Source organism: Squalius cephalus, assembly GCF_949319135.1.
Source record: "Squalius cephalus genome assembly, chromosome: 1".
Classification (NCBI taxonomy): Eukaryota; Metazoa; Chordata; class Actinopteri; order Cypriniformes; family Leuciscidae; genus Squalius; species Squalius cephalus.
The window spans coordinates 27,184,197-27,198,200 of record NC_137122.1 but is presented as its reverse complement, the minus strand read 5'-3'; the positions used below and the strand labels follow the sequence as shown (position 1 = coordinate 27,198,200).

The 14,004-nt window shown below is 37.9% G+C and overlaps 1 protein-coding gene across 1 annotated transcript in view; it reads right to left on the bottom strand.

Annotated features, from left to right (window-relative positions):
• xpo6 (exportin 6) overlaps window positions 1-14,004 on the bottom strand; it is a 33,224-nt gene that overhangs the window by 17,146 nt on the left and 2,074 nt on the right. The window contains exons 3-8 of the mRNA XM_079869929.1: window positions 9,418-9,530; window positions 5,664-5,861; window positions 5,420-5,579; window positions 5,251-5,328; window positions 2,637-3,117; window positions 2,421-2,547 (exon numbers count right to left, since the gene is read on the bottom strand). Of these exons, the coding sequence (XP_079726055.1) occupies window positions 2,421-2,547; window positions 2,637-3,117; window positions 5,251-5,328; window positions 5,420-5,579; window positions 5,664-5,861; window positions 9,418-9,530 (1,157 nt within the window). The remainder of the gene's footprint in view (window positions 1-2,420; window positions 2,548-2,636; window positions 3,118-5,250; window positions 5,329-5,419; window positions 5,580-5,663; window positions 5,862-9,417; window positions 9,531-14,004) is intronic.

Genomic DNA, 14,004 nt, shown 5'->3' with positions numbered 1-14,004 from the left:
CAAAACCTGCAATAACTTTAATAAAAATTGAAAATTATTGTTTTTTATGGAATATTGCAGTATTTACTATAAATGATTTATCAGTGCACATTAGAGGTGTAACGGTACATGTATTCGCCTTGAACCGTCACGGTTCAGTGCATACAGTCAGACGACGAATACAGCCAGTCACAGGCGATCCACACTTTAATCCAGAAGGGGGCGCATGCGGTAATGCAACACTGTTTGCTAACCATCACAACAGGAAAAAGAGCAGAAGAAGAGACGATCTACGCCAGAGGTCTTCAATCCTGCTCCTGGAGGGCCACTGTCCTGCAAAGTTTAGTTCCAACCCTAATCAAACACACCTGAGTCAGCTCATCAAGCTCTTCAGAATCGCTTGAGTATTCAAAGGCAGGTGTGCTGAAGCAGGTTGGAACTAAACTCTGCAGGACAGTGGCCCTCCAGGAGCAGGATTGAAGACCTCTGATCTACGCACTACCCCAAAACAGAGTTCAGATGACACGCAAGAGTTTGCTAGTAACCTATACGCTGTTTCAATACATTTTTGTGACATGTTTCACAAACTTCACGGATGGAAACTGGGATGGCAGAAAGCGGCACCTTGTTTGTATTTTTTATTTTATCAAGTAGCTGTTGCATTTTACCGCACAGCATTGGTCAATTCATCAATTAGAGCAACAAATCAAATCAACAATTCCGTTGTCCCGAACTGCCATCGAACCGTGACCCCAAAACCGTTTGATGTCATGTGCAATCTTTAATCTAAATAACTTCCCCTCCCTCTAACATCTCTTCTCTTCTCTGATGATGTGTTTACTGGCATGAGGGCGGGGCAACCTGTCACTCACATGAGATCCACCAATAGCAAACCACAACCACCCAATCAATTCCACATGAACAAAATCAAGTCCTCCTCTACATTTGTTTGAGAAGTCATTTCACTCAGATGAGTCACAATAGGGAAGAAAAGACTTCAATGAAACACGGTTTAAAGAGGCATGTGCCTTTGAAGACTCGAATGTAAACAGCCACTGCTATGATTTGTTAATATCTCTGCATATGAAACTCTATTGAAAACCTTCATCGCATTTTTACTAATCACATCTGCTGAGATTAACTAATCATAAAGTGTTAATTCCAGCATTATAATTACTTCTACTCCCACTGCATAAAAGGTTGAAGCGCTGAGCATTGTAGCCAATCACAGTCATGTCTGTTTCTGCACGATCACAGATGCTTTCATAATAACCAACACAGTGAAAACATGATGGAAATAAGAGACTCATTGAGCAGTGTAGACAGAGTCTTTGATTATAATGAAAGTTTTGGCAAGAATGCAGAGCTCAGTTACTCATGTTGAACTGAAGTGATTGGCAGCTCCAGTGATTAGCGTTATTTGCTTTCTGTATATATTTTAAATCACAATTTAAATAAGAAATTATTTTCATGGTACTAAAAGGTACAGTGTGAAGTTGACTGTTTAGTCACTGGCTTGATCTATTGATGTATAAACAGCAATAAAGGATTTTGTGAAAGAACATCTGAGAATGAACCCTCACATATCAACAATCACAGATCAGGCATTAAAATAAACACTGTAATTAACATGTTGTCGCATTACGGTTGGGTCCGTATCTTTCTGTAACAGTCTGTTTCCAAAGCCTGCGCTGAAATTGCGACTGATTTACCAAAGAATCCACAATGTAATGTACCGAACAAAATAATAATCTCTACTAAGACATTCACATAGTTGATAATAAATAACCACTTTCCTAGCATTAAGATCCTTTAGAAACTAACGATATCTTTCCAGTAATCCTGCATCTCTCTTCTCTCCATCTATTCACTAACTATTCACTTCATCTCAATAACCCGACAGTGGGCAGGGCCAAAGACGCAATGATCTGATTCTACAGAGGCGGCATTTCGTCAAACTATTACGTCATACTTTGACAATCCGAAACAAGTTGTTTTCTGAGCTTGGATTCAATGAAAGCTGTTTTTGGACTAATGAGGAAGTTGAGTTGTGAAACTTACAGGATGTTTTAATAGTACAATAACCTCTTGCATGTCAAAAGACATGACCCCTTTAATGTTAGTCATGATAACGCACATCTTGTGGTTTAAAACTGAACATGACAAAATGAAGCCATTGGGAAGAGTAAAAAAGCATCTTCCAGTCTAGGCTTTTTCAACAGAAATTCAATAATTACCAGGAAACCATTAATGAAAATACCCCCAAACCAAGGTATGTGCATTAAAATATGTTAAAACAATAAAAAAAGGATAGTGATGGTGTCAAAAATTAAGAGGAACAAGGAAAGTTTGGGTAATCAAAGTACAGGAAAAGGAAATTAGACATGAATATGGTGTGTTAGAGTTGGTGCTTCCAGGAACATTAAATGAAAGAGTTTTACCTGGTTAAAGGTGTATTTGAAGAGCAAAGCTAGAAATTCCACTAGAGGAAACTGGGCGTTAGATTCGATCCTCCGCAGATGAACACTAACAAAAAGCCTGAGGAAATCGGTGAACTTTTCCACATAGCTGATAGAGACAGACAGACAGATGGAAGGGGTTAAAAAGCAGCAGCATCAATGAGTTAAATGTTTGAATCAAGTGCATCTATCTCTTACCTTTCATCTAATTCTTGCAATCTGCTTTTGATAGTGTGTGTGTTGCTGTGTGAGTGTGTATTTGTGAGTCTTTGAAGTAAGTAGAACGTCTGTTGAAACATGCGTAGCAGAAACTCCTCAAAGTCCACGGGGACGCAGTTTTTGCACATTAACTCGTTGATACAGTTCATGGCCATGACGCCCAGCCTGGCGCGATCGGATTGGCCCACCATCTGACCAGTCCTGCCCTGTCCACTGCCACCATTGGCTGGGAGATTTCCAGGGGCGGAGTCTCCGTTCGAAGTGGGCAGAGGTTTTGTTTTGATTGGCTGCTGGCATCCAAAGCGAGCAAAATGAAAAATAGAAGCGAGGAGGGATGGAGTGATAGAAGTGGAGAGAGGAATCCAGCTAAAGAGATGAGCCAAACATTCCAGCGCTAGCAGACACAGAGCGGCACTTTCAGCTTCCAGGATCATCTGTGTGCTGTTGCCCCCCAAAACACCTACAGAACATGACAAACGACAACAATTAACACAACAATCATTTATTAGCACATTTTTAACTAGTGACAGACCATTTTGTGGTTATCATATCAGTATTGGTTGAAGACTAGGGCTGCTCTATTATGACAAAAATCATAATCATGATTATTTTTGGTCAATGTTGAAATCACGATATGTATGTATATTTGAATATATTTTGAAGGGCGATATGATCGCCTTATTTCACGATACAAGTAATTTTAAATATCAGTGAAATTTCACAATTTTCAATACTTCAGCAAAAACTAATACTAGGTTAACTAATGTAAGAAAAAGGTCCTGAAAACAATTATGAAAAAGAAAAGTAAACAGTCAGCAATACACTCTTAAAGTGACAGCAGCCTAATAAACCTGCTGCTGTCTGTCTCATTAATGTTAATCAAACAACAAATGACAAAAGAATATCACTCAATGATCTTTACCGAATAAATGAAGTAACTTTGTGTACAGTAACACTATTTTACCATTTACCATTTTATTATTTCTGTGTGTACGCGTTTAGGCGCATATCCGAAACCCATTTTCTTATCCGCGTCCGACTCGGAGCGTACACACTGAAAGTCGCCTGAGGAACAGCGTCTCTTTTGCGGTTTAATGCGCTTTCAATAACACTCTTTAATATCAAACACGTCCCGCAGTTTAGCAACAGCAGACTGCATTTTACAACACTTACTTATTTGGCTGATATGGATATTAAAGTCCAACTGAAATCAAAATTGACCCTATTTACTTTGTTAGCGCATATTACTAGTCTTGTGGTGAAAAATTAATCCGTTCAAGTTAATGCACAGAAAAAAAATTGTTTGACGTGGTAATCTTTAATCAAAATCTGAAAAGTTACTTCCGGTCTGGAATGGCGTCTTTTTCTGATGACGTAGGTTTGACGGCTTGGGTTGGGAAACGCTTAACCACTCCCCTCAAACCGTTAGTCTGATATGAGCAGAGATGGAGAGGAGGAGCGCTAGAGTAAAACCCTGCCCTCTGTACAATATTCCTTTTCACTGGGAAATATGTCACAACACTGGAGAAAAGTCGGTTGCAACTTCCGGTTCACGCAGACTTTAAGTTTGGGCTTTTAGGGAGGAACTAAAGTGTTTACTACTATTTACTATTGTACTATATAAATATAACTATTTACTACTGGGAAACTGAGAAATGCATTTTGAGTTTCCAATTTATCCATGCCATAATGGCTGAGGGGAGAACAATTGCTGCTGTGACTGGTATTCATAGTTTATTTCCACAACAGCTACATTGCCTTGTCTTTCAAGTAGTGCATATTTACAATTTACATAATATGAATAAACATTTGAAGCATATTGTATGTTTTATACACAGCGAAAATAGCATGTATTTGACCGAAATTCGAAAAATAGAAAGCACAGTGAATATACGGTTGTTAACTAAAGGGAGTCTACATTTTATTCAAAATTAATTATCTTCAATACATTTGGGCTTTACTAAATTTTTTTAATAAGATTCCCTCATGAAACAGGCGTCCTCCATGATTCCTATTCTTTCTGACAACAAAGCACTTGAATGCGACAAGCTCATAATCACAAATTCAGAAGTGGGAAATAGGACATTTCAAGTGAAGGCAGCATAAATGTTTATAAATAAATAAATGTATGAATTGGACTCAAAGTTCACTAATAAAATTTTCAGTTAATTAAATGACAACAAATTTGGCATCAGAACTGTTTTAGCTAAGGTTTACTAATTAAATAAGTTTAATTAAATTTAGTTTAAATATAAATTAGATTTTTATTGCTTTATTAATTTATTACTTGATGGAAAAAAAAAAGACTAAAAAATGAAATTTTACAATTCAATTGCTCAGGCTACAGGATTATAGAACATGCAAAAATATATGTCATATAGTGGCAAAAAACAAGCAAAAGCTGCAGACAATTACATTTTCAAATGCTTTTTCCCAACCAAATCTCACATGAAAACAACTATTTGACTAGGTGGCAATTTTGCATGAATTCGTATGAAAATTAGAGATTTTGAGCACTAATTGGTGTGATGCACTGATGTAGACCTCACTTTTCAAAGTGGCCCAATGGCAAAAGAGAACATCAGAAGCTCACCTGACTCTCTTGATGTGGGGGATGGAGGGGGAGTGGTGACTGTAACACTGTGTTTGTCCCACACCGTCTCCAGAATACCTGCGAGCAAAAGAGAGTTGTTGAAAATCCAGTGCTTAATGACTAGTTACACCCACATATGCTTTCAATGAAACCGTTATGAGTGTCTCACCAGTCAGAAGGTTCAGTACGGTGGGGATCTGATCCAGCAGGAGTTTCTTCAGCTCCTCTTTACGAGCGACGCTCAAGTCTTCTCTGGGACAGACCAGCTCTTCTGAGGTCATCTTGAGCAGAACCAAACCCAGCGGCGCGAGAGACGGCGACTGCACTAACTGCAACACACACCACAAAGATGAAGCCAGTTCAGTTCGTTTTAATATCATTCAATAGTAAGAGCAGTAAAGAATAACAGGTACCTGTAAGGTGTTGCTGAAGAAGTCATGGTAGAACATAGGCCAGTCCTGGCGTCCAATGTCAACGATGACTTTGCAGAGTTTGTTTCGGATGAAGAAAGGCAGCAGTGCATGCTGGGATAGCAGAAGTTTGGGCAAGCAGCTCCGAAGTTCAGCTTTGTCCTCACTGGCTACACCGACCCACATCTTGTTCACAAGATTCTGCAGAGGATGACCGACAAATTTACTGTCATCATATCTCATATCTAAACACAGCAGAGGATACCGGTGCTTGCATATTGTATTTTAGGATAATTACACAAATATATCCAGGTCATATTTCAAGAATATTAAGCCTATTAGTTTTTTTTTCCCAGTAAGGTGTGTTTATTTGCATTGTGATATTATCATCATGCCAATTCCCCATAAAATTAAAAACTAAAAGGCTGGCATTATTGTACTAATGAAAAAACCTCCAAAGGAAACTATTTTTTTTTAATTAAAATAAAAAATAAATGCAGTACAAATAAATACTACTATGCAGTTCACATGGCACACTTTAATGTACGATTTAAATATATCATTATAAATGATAATTTCTTCTTTTAAAAAATAAAATAAAATACAGCAATGATAATTAGGGGGTGAATACAAGTATTTTACAAAAAGCTAAAAATCCTAAAGGCTAAATAAATTTATTTTTTTCCCTTTCGATTTTGTGGCGAAATACACTACCGTTTAAAATGTTGTGGTCAGGAAGATGAAAATAAATAAAATACATTTAAAATGAATACTTTTTAATTTAATAAGGACACATTAAATAAAAAGTGACAGGAATGACAATGTTCATAATGTTCAATTCATAAAGATTTCTATTTCAAATAAATGCTTTTGAACCCTCTATAAATATCAAATAAATATACAAATATATTACACACACAACTATTTTCAACATTTATAAAAAAAAAAAAATTGTTTCTTGAGCAGCAAAACAACATATTATAATGATTTATTAGAATAATAATAAATACTTTTCAGTAAAGATGCTGAAAATTCTACTTTTTCAACACAAGGATAAATTACATTTTAAAGCTACACTGTGTAATTTTTTTAGTTGATTCTTAGCAAAAAACACTTAGTTCTTTCAAAAATGTATGTGCTCATAAATGTATATTTACTTCTTTCAAGTAATAAAGTATTCTCGTAAGTTTATAATCTGTCATTGAAAGTACATACGGGTGAGGGGTTCGAATGCCGGTCGCCATGTTGTCCCTCCATCTTGAAACTACATTAGCCAAAGAGGGACATACCTGTAAATTCAAGCTTCGCCTTTTGAGCTTTACACTCAGTGACACAGAGACGAATGCGAGGGGGAGATTACTCGCGACTGGTGTTCAAGGACAAGCATTAAGCTGGTTTAGATCGTATTTATCTGACCGCTACCATTTTGTTTATTTAAATGGAGAAAAATCGATCATAACTCCAGTAAACTATGGAGTGCCGCAGGGATCTGTGTTAGGCCCTCTATTATTCTCAATATATATGCTGCCACTTGGAAATATTATAAGGAAACATGGAATTAGTTTCCATTGTTATGCTGATGACACTCAAATCTATATTTCATCACGGCCAGATGAAAACGCTAAATTATCCAAATTGACAGAGTGTGTTAAAGATATAAAAGATTGGATGACGCGCAATTTTCTTTTATTAAATCCAGACAAGACAGAGGTAATACTTATCGGTTCAAAAAACCACCCACAAAACCTCTCGCAATACAACTTTAACATAGTAGGATGTCCTGTTACTTCATCCTCTACAGTAAAAGACCTGGGTGTTATACTTGACTGCAACCTGTCTTTTGAAAATCATATTTCATATGTTACAAAAACAGCCTTTTTCCACCTTAGAAACATTGCTAAGCTACGTAATATGCTATCAGTTTCTGATGCAGAAAAGTTAGTTCATGCATTCATGACCTCGAGACTAGATTACTGTAATGCTTTATTAGCTGGTTGTCCTGCATCCTCAATAAACAAGCTACAGTTAGTCCAAAATGCCGCCGCTAGAGTTCTAACTAGATCAAGAAAATATGATCATATAACACCAATTTTATCATCACTACATTGGTTACCTATAAAGTCCCGTATTAATTACAAGGTATTGCTACTGACTTATAAAGCCCTAAACGGCTTAGCTCCAGTCTATTTAACGGATCTTCTATCGCCCTATAATCCATCGCGCTCTTTAAGGTCACTAAATTCGAGGCTTTTGGTCATACCTAGGATATCCAGATCCACCAAAGGAGGGAGAGCATTTTCACATTTAGCTCCAAAACTCTGGAATAGTCTTCCGGATACTGTTCGTTGCTCAGACTCGCTCTCCCAGTTTAAAACTAGATTAAAGACGCATCTCTTCAGCCAGGCATTCATATAATACTTTTAATCTTAGTTAAATCCGGTCTCTAGTTCATAAACGCCAGAGGAGAACTGGCCCCTGACTGAGCCTGGGTTCTCCCAAGGTTTTTTTTTCTGATGAGTTTTTCGGTTCCTTGCCACTGTTGCCTTTGGCTTGCTCAGTTGGGGATATTTGGATATTTAATTTAACTAATCAATCAACGATACTATTGATCAGCATTACCAAACATGGACGTTCCATTAGAAACAAACATTGATGTATTGTTTTAATTTATTACTGTGAAGCTGCTTTGATACAACCTATGTTGTGAAAAGCGCTATATAAATAAACTTGACTTGACTTGACTTGACTGCCGGCAGATTTGAAAGATTGCTGATGGAGGATCATGCCTATTTTCGAGGACATGTAGCAGAGTCGCCAAGGAAGCGAAAGAGAGAATTAAAACGTCAACGCAACAGGCAAATCAGCAAGACCAAAGTCAATATTGGAGTAACTTTTCCCAGATGGAAAGAGCTCATGAGGAGAAAAGATTTTAAAACGGACGCCGAGGTTGCCTGCTTTCTTCTCGACAGGTAATTCAGCCTGTTGTAATTCATTTGTGTAAATTCAAAGTTTTATAGTTGCTTGTCTAACCATAGCATGGTTGTGCATAACGGCAGAACGACCTCTAGTATAACTTCATCCTCGCGTCAATGGTGAAAAAGTATTGTTTACCTTGTAACATAAATCTGTGCTGCGACGGATCACAGGTGATGAATAGTTTTAAAGGCGCAATTTTTTTAAGCTATATAAAAAAAGGACACTGTAAATTTTAGTTATTTTTAATTGCTTTTACTTTGTACACATTGTAACGTTAGCCTAATCTGATTATGCTGGGATAGCCGATTCCAAGGGTGACGTTTACCTCCTGACATCTGTCCTGTAGTTTTATTCATTTTAGACGTATTGTTTATTATTGTCATGGACGAAGTGATAACTGGAAGCCATGTTAATCTTGGAATAATACGGCCACCGTAGGAGTTAAAACGCCCTCGGAATTGAAAGGAACAGAAACTAATATTCACAGGGTAGTCATATACAATTTCACCGCTAGATGGGGGAAAATATCACACAGTGTAGCTTTAAAATCTATTCAAATAGAAGAGTTATTAAAAAAATTTAATCATATTATTATTACACAATATTACTGTTTCTTTCTGTATTTTTGATCAAATAATGGAGCCTTGGTCAGCAGAAGAGAGGAAATAAACATCCAAAATTGACTCCAAACTGTTTGAACATTAGTGTATGACTCGAACATGGACTTGTCAATTTTCGTGAAGTTAATCTACCTAAGATAATGAACTGAAATTAATTTTACCTCGAACACAGTAAGGCTGTACATCATGACATATTCATTTCTGCTGTTGGAGAGGAAGTAGAGGCAGTGCCTCCACGAGCCGGGCTGCCCCGCGAAACTGTTCAGCAGCTCTTCTGCAATAAACAACACCACAAAACACTCATCACAAAACACATTATTATTCTAATTGAAGCAAAGCACGCGGTGAAAGAAATTAATATTTAGTTAGGTTTGTTGCAATTAACACCAAACAAACACTCAGCAGAAACTTCCTTCAATGACGAACACAAGTGTTGATCTCAAATGCAATGAAGAGGGCTCATACAAGCTACCGTTCCCACAACTTGAACTCAATTCTAGTTCAAAGTTAACAAATGCTTCTTGTACACAGAGTTTTGCATATTTGTATGAAAAAGAAAACATTGCTTTGTTGCACACCTACACATATGCGCATTTCAAAAACCAGTCGAGTTTAAATTACAGTGTGTTTGTTAGTTAGATCTACATCACAATAACTTCATTAGTTACATGCATTACTTTGATAGATGTTTTATCTAAAGGCTTGAATCAATACACTTGTTGTGTTCCCTTGGAAGTGAACACTTAACACTGCACATTACCAGCACTAACTAACAAAGATTTTTGTAATGACAATATTTTGAAAAACACCCCTCGTGACAATTAGGAACTGAGAAACTGGGCCACATCTGATAGTTTAACATCTGGTTTTGTCTGAAAACATGGTGTGAAACAGGGTGAAAGATCATATAGATGTAGGCTCTACAAAGACAACAAGTACACTCGACTTCCACATGCGCTAATGTGACAAAACGCTTCAGTAAATATCTCATTCACACTTCATAAATTAAACTTCCTAAATCTAGCCTACATTTTTCTTTATTTTTCTATTGCGTTATGGACTGGATGATGTAGTCTAACGTAGAGATTAACATAAATCAAGCCATTTCAAAGGGATACATTTGTCATCATATTTGGGTTGAGAAAATCAATAATACATTTACAAAAAAAAGTAAAACAATATAACACGAGGCATCATGTGTTGGGATCTTAGATACCATCAACCCTGGACTTTGAAACTGAACATTTCCGGTGCAATGCGTGACTTATTCTGGGTCTGATTCGCAGGCAGTCTATTTACTTTGACCAGTTTCACAAAGGGTTATTTTCTACAAAAATGTCACAGCTGAGAATGTACAATGACCATACATCGAAATACATGTCCTGAGTTTCAAAGCACCATGTTTGGCCACAGGATTTGGACTAAATCTTTGGCCAAATGCACCCAAACAAACCCAAATATCAAGCATTTTACAAAACTAAATGTCATGAATGTCATCTCCAACCCACAAAATATCACCTTAAAGGGGTCGCATGATCCTTTATTTTTATTTGAGTTTCACTTATGAGTTTTACAGGCTTTGTTGCATCAAAACACTCAATATTTTGTTTTTCATGAGCATTTTCCACTTCATTTAGCAGACGCATTTATCCAAAGCGACTTGTTGGCATGTTTGGATTGAAACGAACCCTAGTGCGATTGCTCTGTTAGTGCGGTTCATTTGAATAAGGCCTCCGTTTATTTGTGACCCAATTCTGATTTTCTAGCTCATATGTGACACAGATCCGATATGTTCTATGACAGTGTAAACAGGAAAAAAAACGCAAGCATTCAGATATTTCGAGATCGGTTTCAGGCCTCATTCATATGTGGACATATATCAGACATAAATCAGATATGTGCCAATGCGACTGTCATGTAAACAGGCAGATCGGATTTTCTGAGGCATTAGGCAACGTCTCCGTGGTTTGATGACGAGAGAAACCCCGACGTGCATCTGCAAAGGGACAGATGGCCCGACGAAACGTTGTGTCGTCGCAGGAGAGGAATGTGAACAAATGTTGACGCAACATATTGTTGTACACAAAATTTCGGACCCACTGCTCCTCGTTAAAGCCAATATTTAAACACAATATGCTCCCACCAGTCCTGAGATCTCTCTCGCACACAATAACTGAAGAATATGTGCAACTTTTCGTCCTCTTTCGCCTCAAAATCATGGTGATGCTTGGCGAACTTTGCATATCGCAGAGCTAGCATCAAGCTTATTTTGCGTCTGTCCATCTGTGCAAGAGAATTTAACCCTTTAAGCATGCGCAATGTTTCAGATAGTATGGTAAACACATGAATCGGACATGGGTCACAAAGAACGTGTAAACGGACGGTCAAAAAAAATCGGCTAATGGTAACAAATCAGAACTGGGCATCAAGACCTCCAGTGTAAATGAGGCCTACTGTAAGTGTGAACGCTGCTATCTGAACCCTGGTGCCAACAAACAAGCGGACTGAGACTGCTGAAAAGTCTCGGTCCGCTTCCAAACAAACTCTGGTGCGGTTCGACTGAAATATGAACAACATGAACCAAAAACAGGAAGACTAGACGCTAAAAAGGACAGAATGCTCACGCATACTGTTTTTCTCGTCATTCCTGCCGCTGTTTTGACTCCTTTACACATTTTTAAGCTCTTCACGAGCTGGTCAAAATACCCTCATATGTAGCTACGCACATACAGCGAGTGCATTAAGCCCAGCACAGCATCGTTTTGGATGTTCGGGATGTTCTCTTTCAAAATAGGCAATACGTCATAAAAGACGAACGATCAGGTTGTGAACATATCATATCACTATGCCTTTAAGTTCGGTATCTTTTGTTTGGCGATAAAAATGGCAATCTGAACACTAATCGGACCAGGACTGAATGTTTGAACCGAACTACAAGTATAAACACATTTACAATAAAGGAACACACGCAATTTGTCACAGAACCAACAATAGTCATATTTTACAGTCTTTCCGTTTTTGTGCAGCTGTGCCTTCAAAGTGGACTTATTATGCCCTCTTTCAAAGTCTGGATTTTGTTTTTGGGGTCTGGAATAGAAAAGGTATCCAAGCTTGAATTTTAACAAAAAAATAGTTGTAACGTTACCAGTAAATTACCGGTATGATGCTTTGTGTATACAAATGAAATAATGAAGTTTACCGGTATGAGCATGTACGAGGTCTGAACGCGCTGACGTAAGAAGCCTGCTTTGGGCCAGTCATAAAGCTCTGCTGCTTTTAATTGTTTTTCTATGTAAACATGTGCTAGACGGACGTCTGACCATTGTGCCACATCTTACGCTTGAGACCCTGCCTTCTTTTCCTTTCACCAGCACTGCAACTCTGCAGGTACTATTGCGTACTATAGTAACTGCAATACTATGGTAACGATTATGCATCTCATGTTTTTAAGAGCAAAATCATGTTCTGTGTGATCATCCTCTAATGCTCGTCATTCAGAAGAAAAAAAATATATAGGTTATATTTACCAGTATTTTGGATACCTGTTGTTTGAATAGCATCTTACCAGTAAAAAGATAGACCATCGTTTATAGTGTGAACAGCATATTTGTGTATTTGCCGGAAAAGTCATTATGATCATTTTAAGGTAATTTACCAAGATTGCTGTGTGAAAGGGGACATTGTTGCAGCACCTCTCTTCTCATTCTGTCAGTAACGCTCATTTAGTTTCTCTCTCTATGAAGCCCCTCCTTCTAAAAGCTCGGTGTGCTCTGATTGGTTGGTTGGATCAGTGTGTTGTGATTGGTCAACTGCTTCGGTGCGTTTCAGGAATGTCCCGCTTACCATAACCCTGAGTTTCAACACACTACAAACTAACTCAAGCAGGCCTCGCTTTGCGTATGCCTTGGGCAGGAATTATTTAAATGAGGAGTATTGTGACGTGTTCGTTCCTGGAAGAGTCTCATGGAGGCGTTTCAGGGAGTTCAGAAACAGTGTTACTGATATAGAGAATAACTCCCTCTGGAGGAAATGTGTGCTTTCTAAGGGACCATTCCCACAGAATGAGTTTTTCTATTCCACTGCACTACTTTTTCATTGTTTTTCGATGTAAACTTGCGCTAGACTGATGTCTTTAACCGTTGCGCTTGTGTCTAGCAACTTTCGCAGCATCTCAAGCATAACACGGCTTTCTAAAAACTGAGTCTGTGTGAACCGGCCCTAACTTTGCAGACCTTTTTCATGCTTAAACAGCAACATTTCACATTAAAGAGAGTTGAGCATGTAAAAAAAGCATAATAGGTCCTTTTAAAAACTTTCATGTAAAGAACATCATTTCATATGAAATGAGTAATATAAAATAAATGGCGCTGAAATGAGCCGCTCAAACTGTTCAGATCAGACTGAAATGATCAAGTATCCAGTTCAAAATAAACTTCAGCTGCTGGTTTCTAACACTGGTTCTTCAGATGGACCTGCAGAGCGGTAGGTGCTACACACAGACAGAAACAGTGGCAAGTTTCACAGACTTCACCACATTTAACACTTGTCATTACTTGTCTTGCCGCTTAGATTTAACAGCAACTGTCCTCCTCCTAGCGCACCACACTAGACAATTTTTCAAACACTGAATAGGCATCATTAAAACGAATGTGGCGATCACATGTTAACATTTCAGTATGTTTGTGTTTCAGAAGAGAAAATAGGACGTCTATTGATACGAGACAGACATAACAAGCCTATTCAGCTAA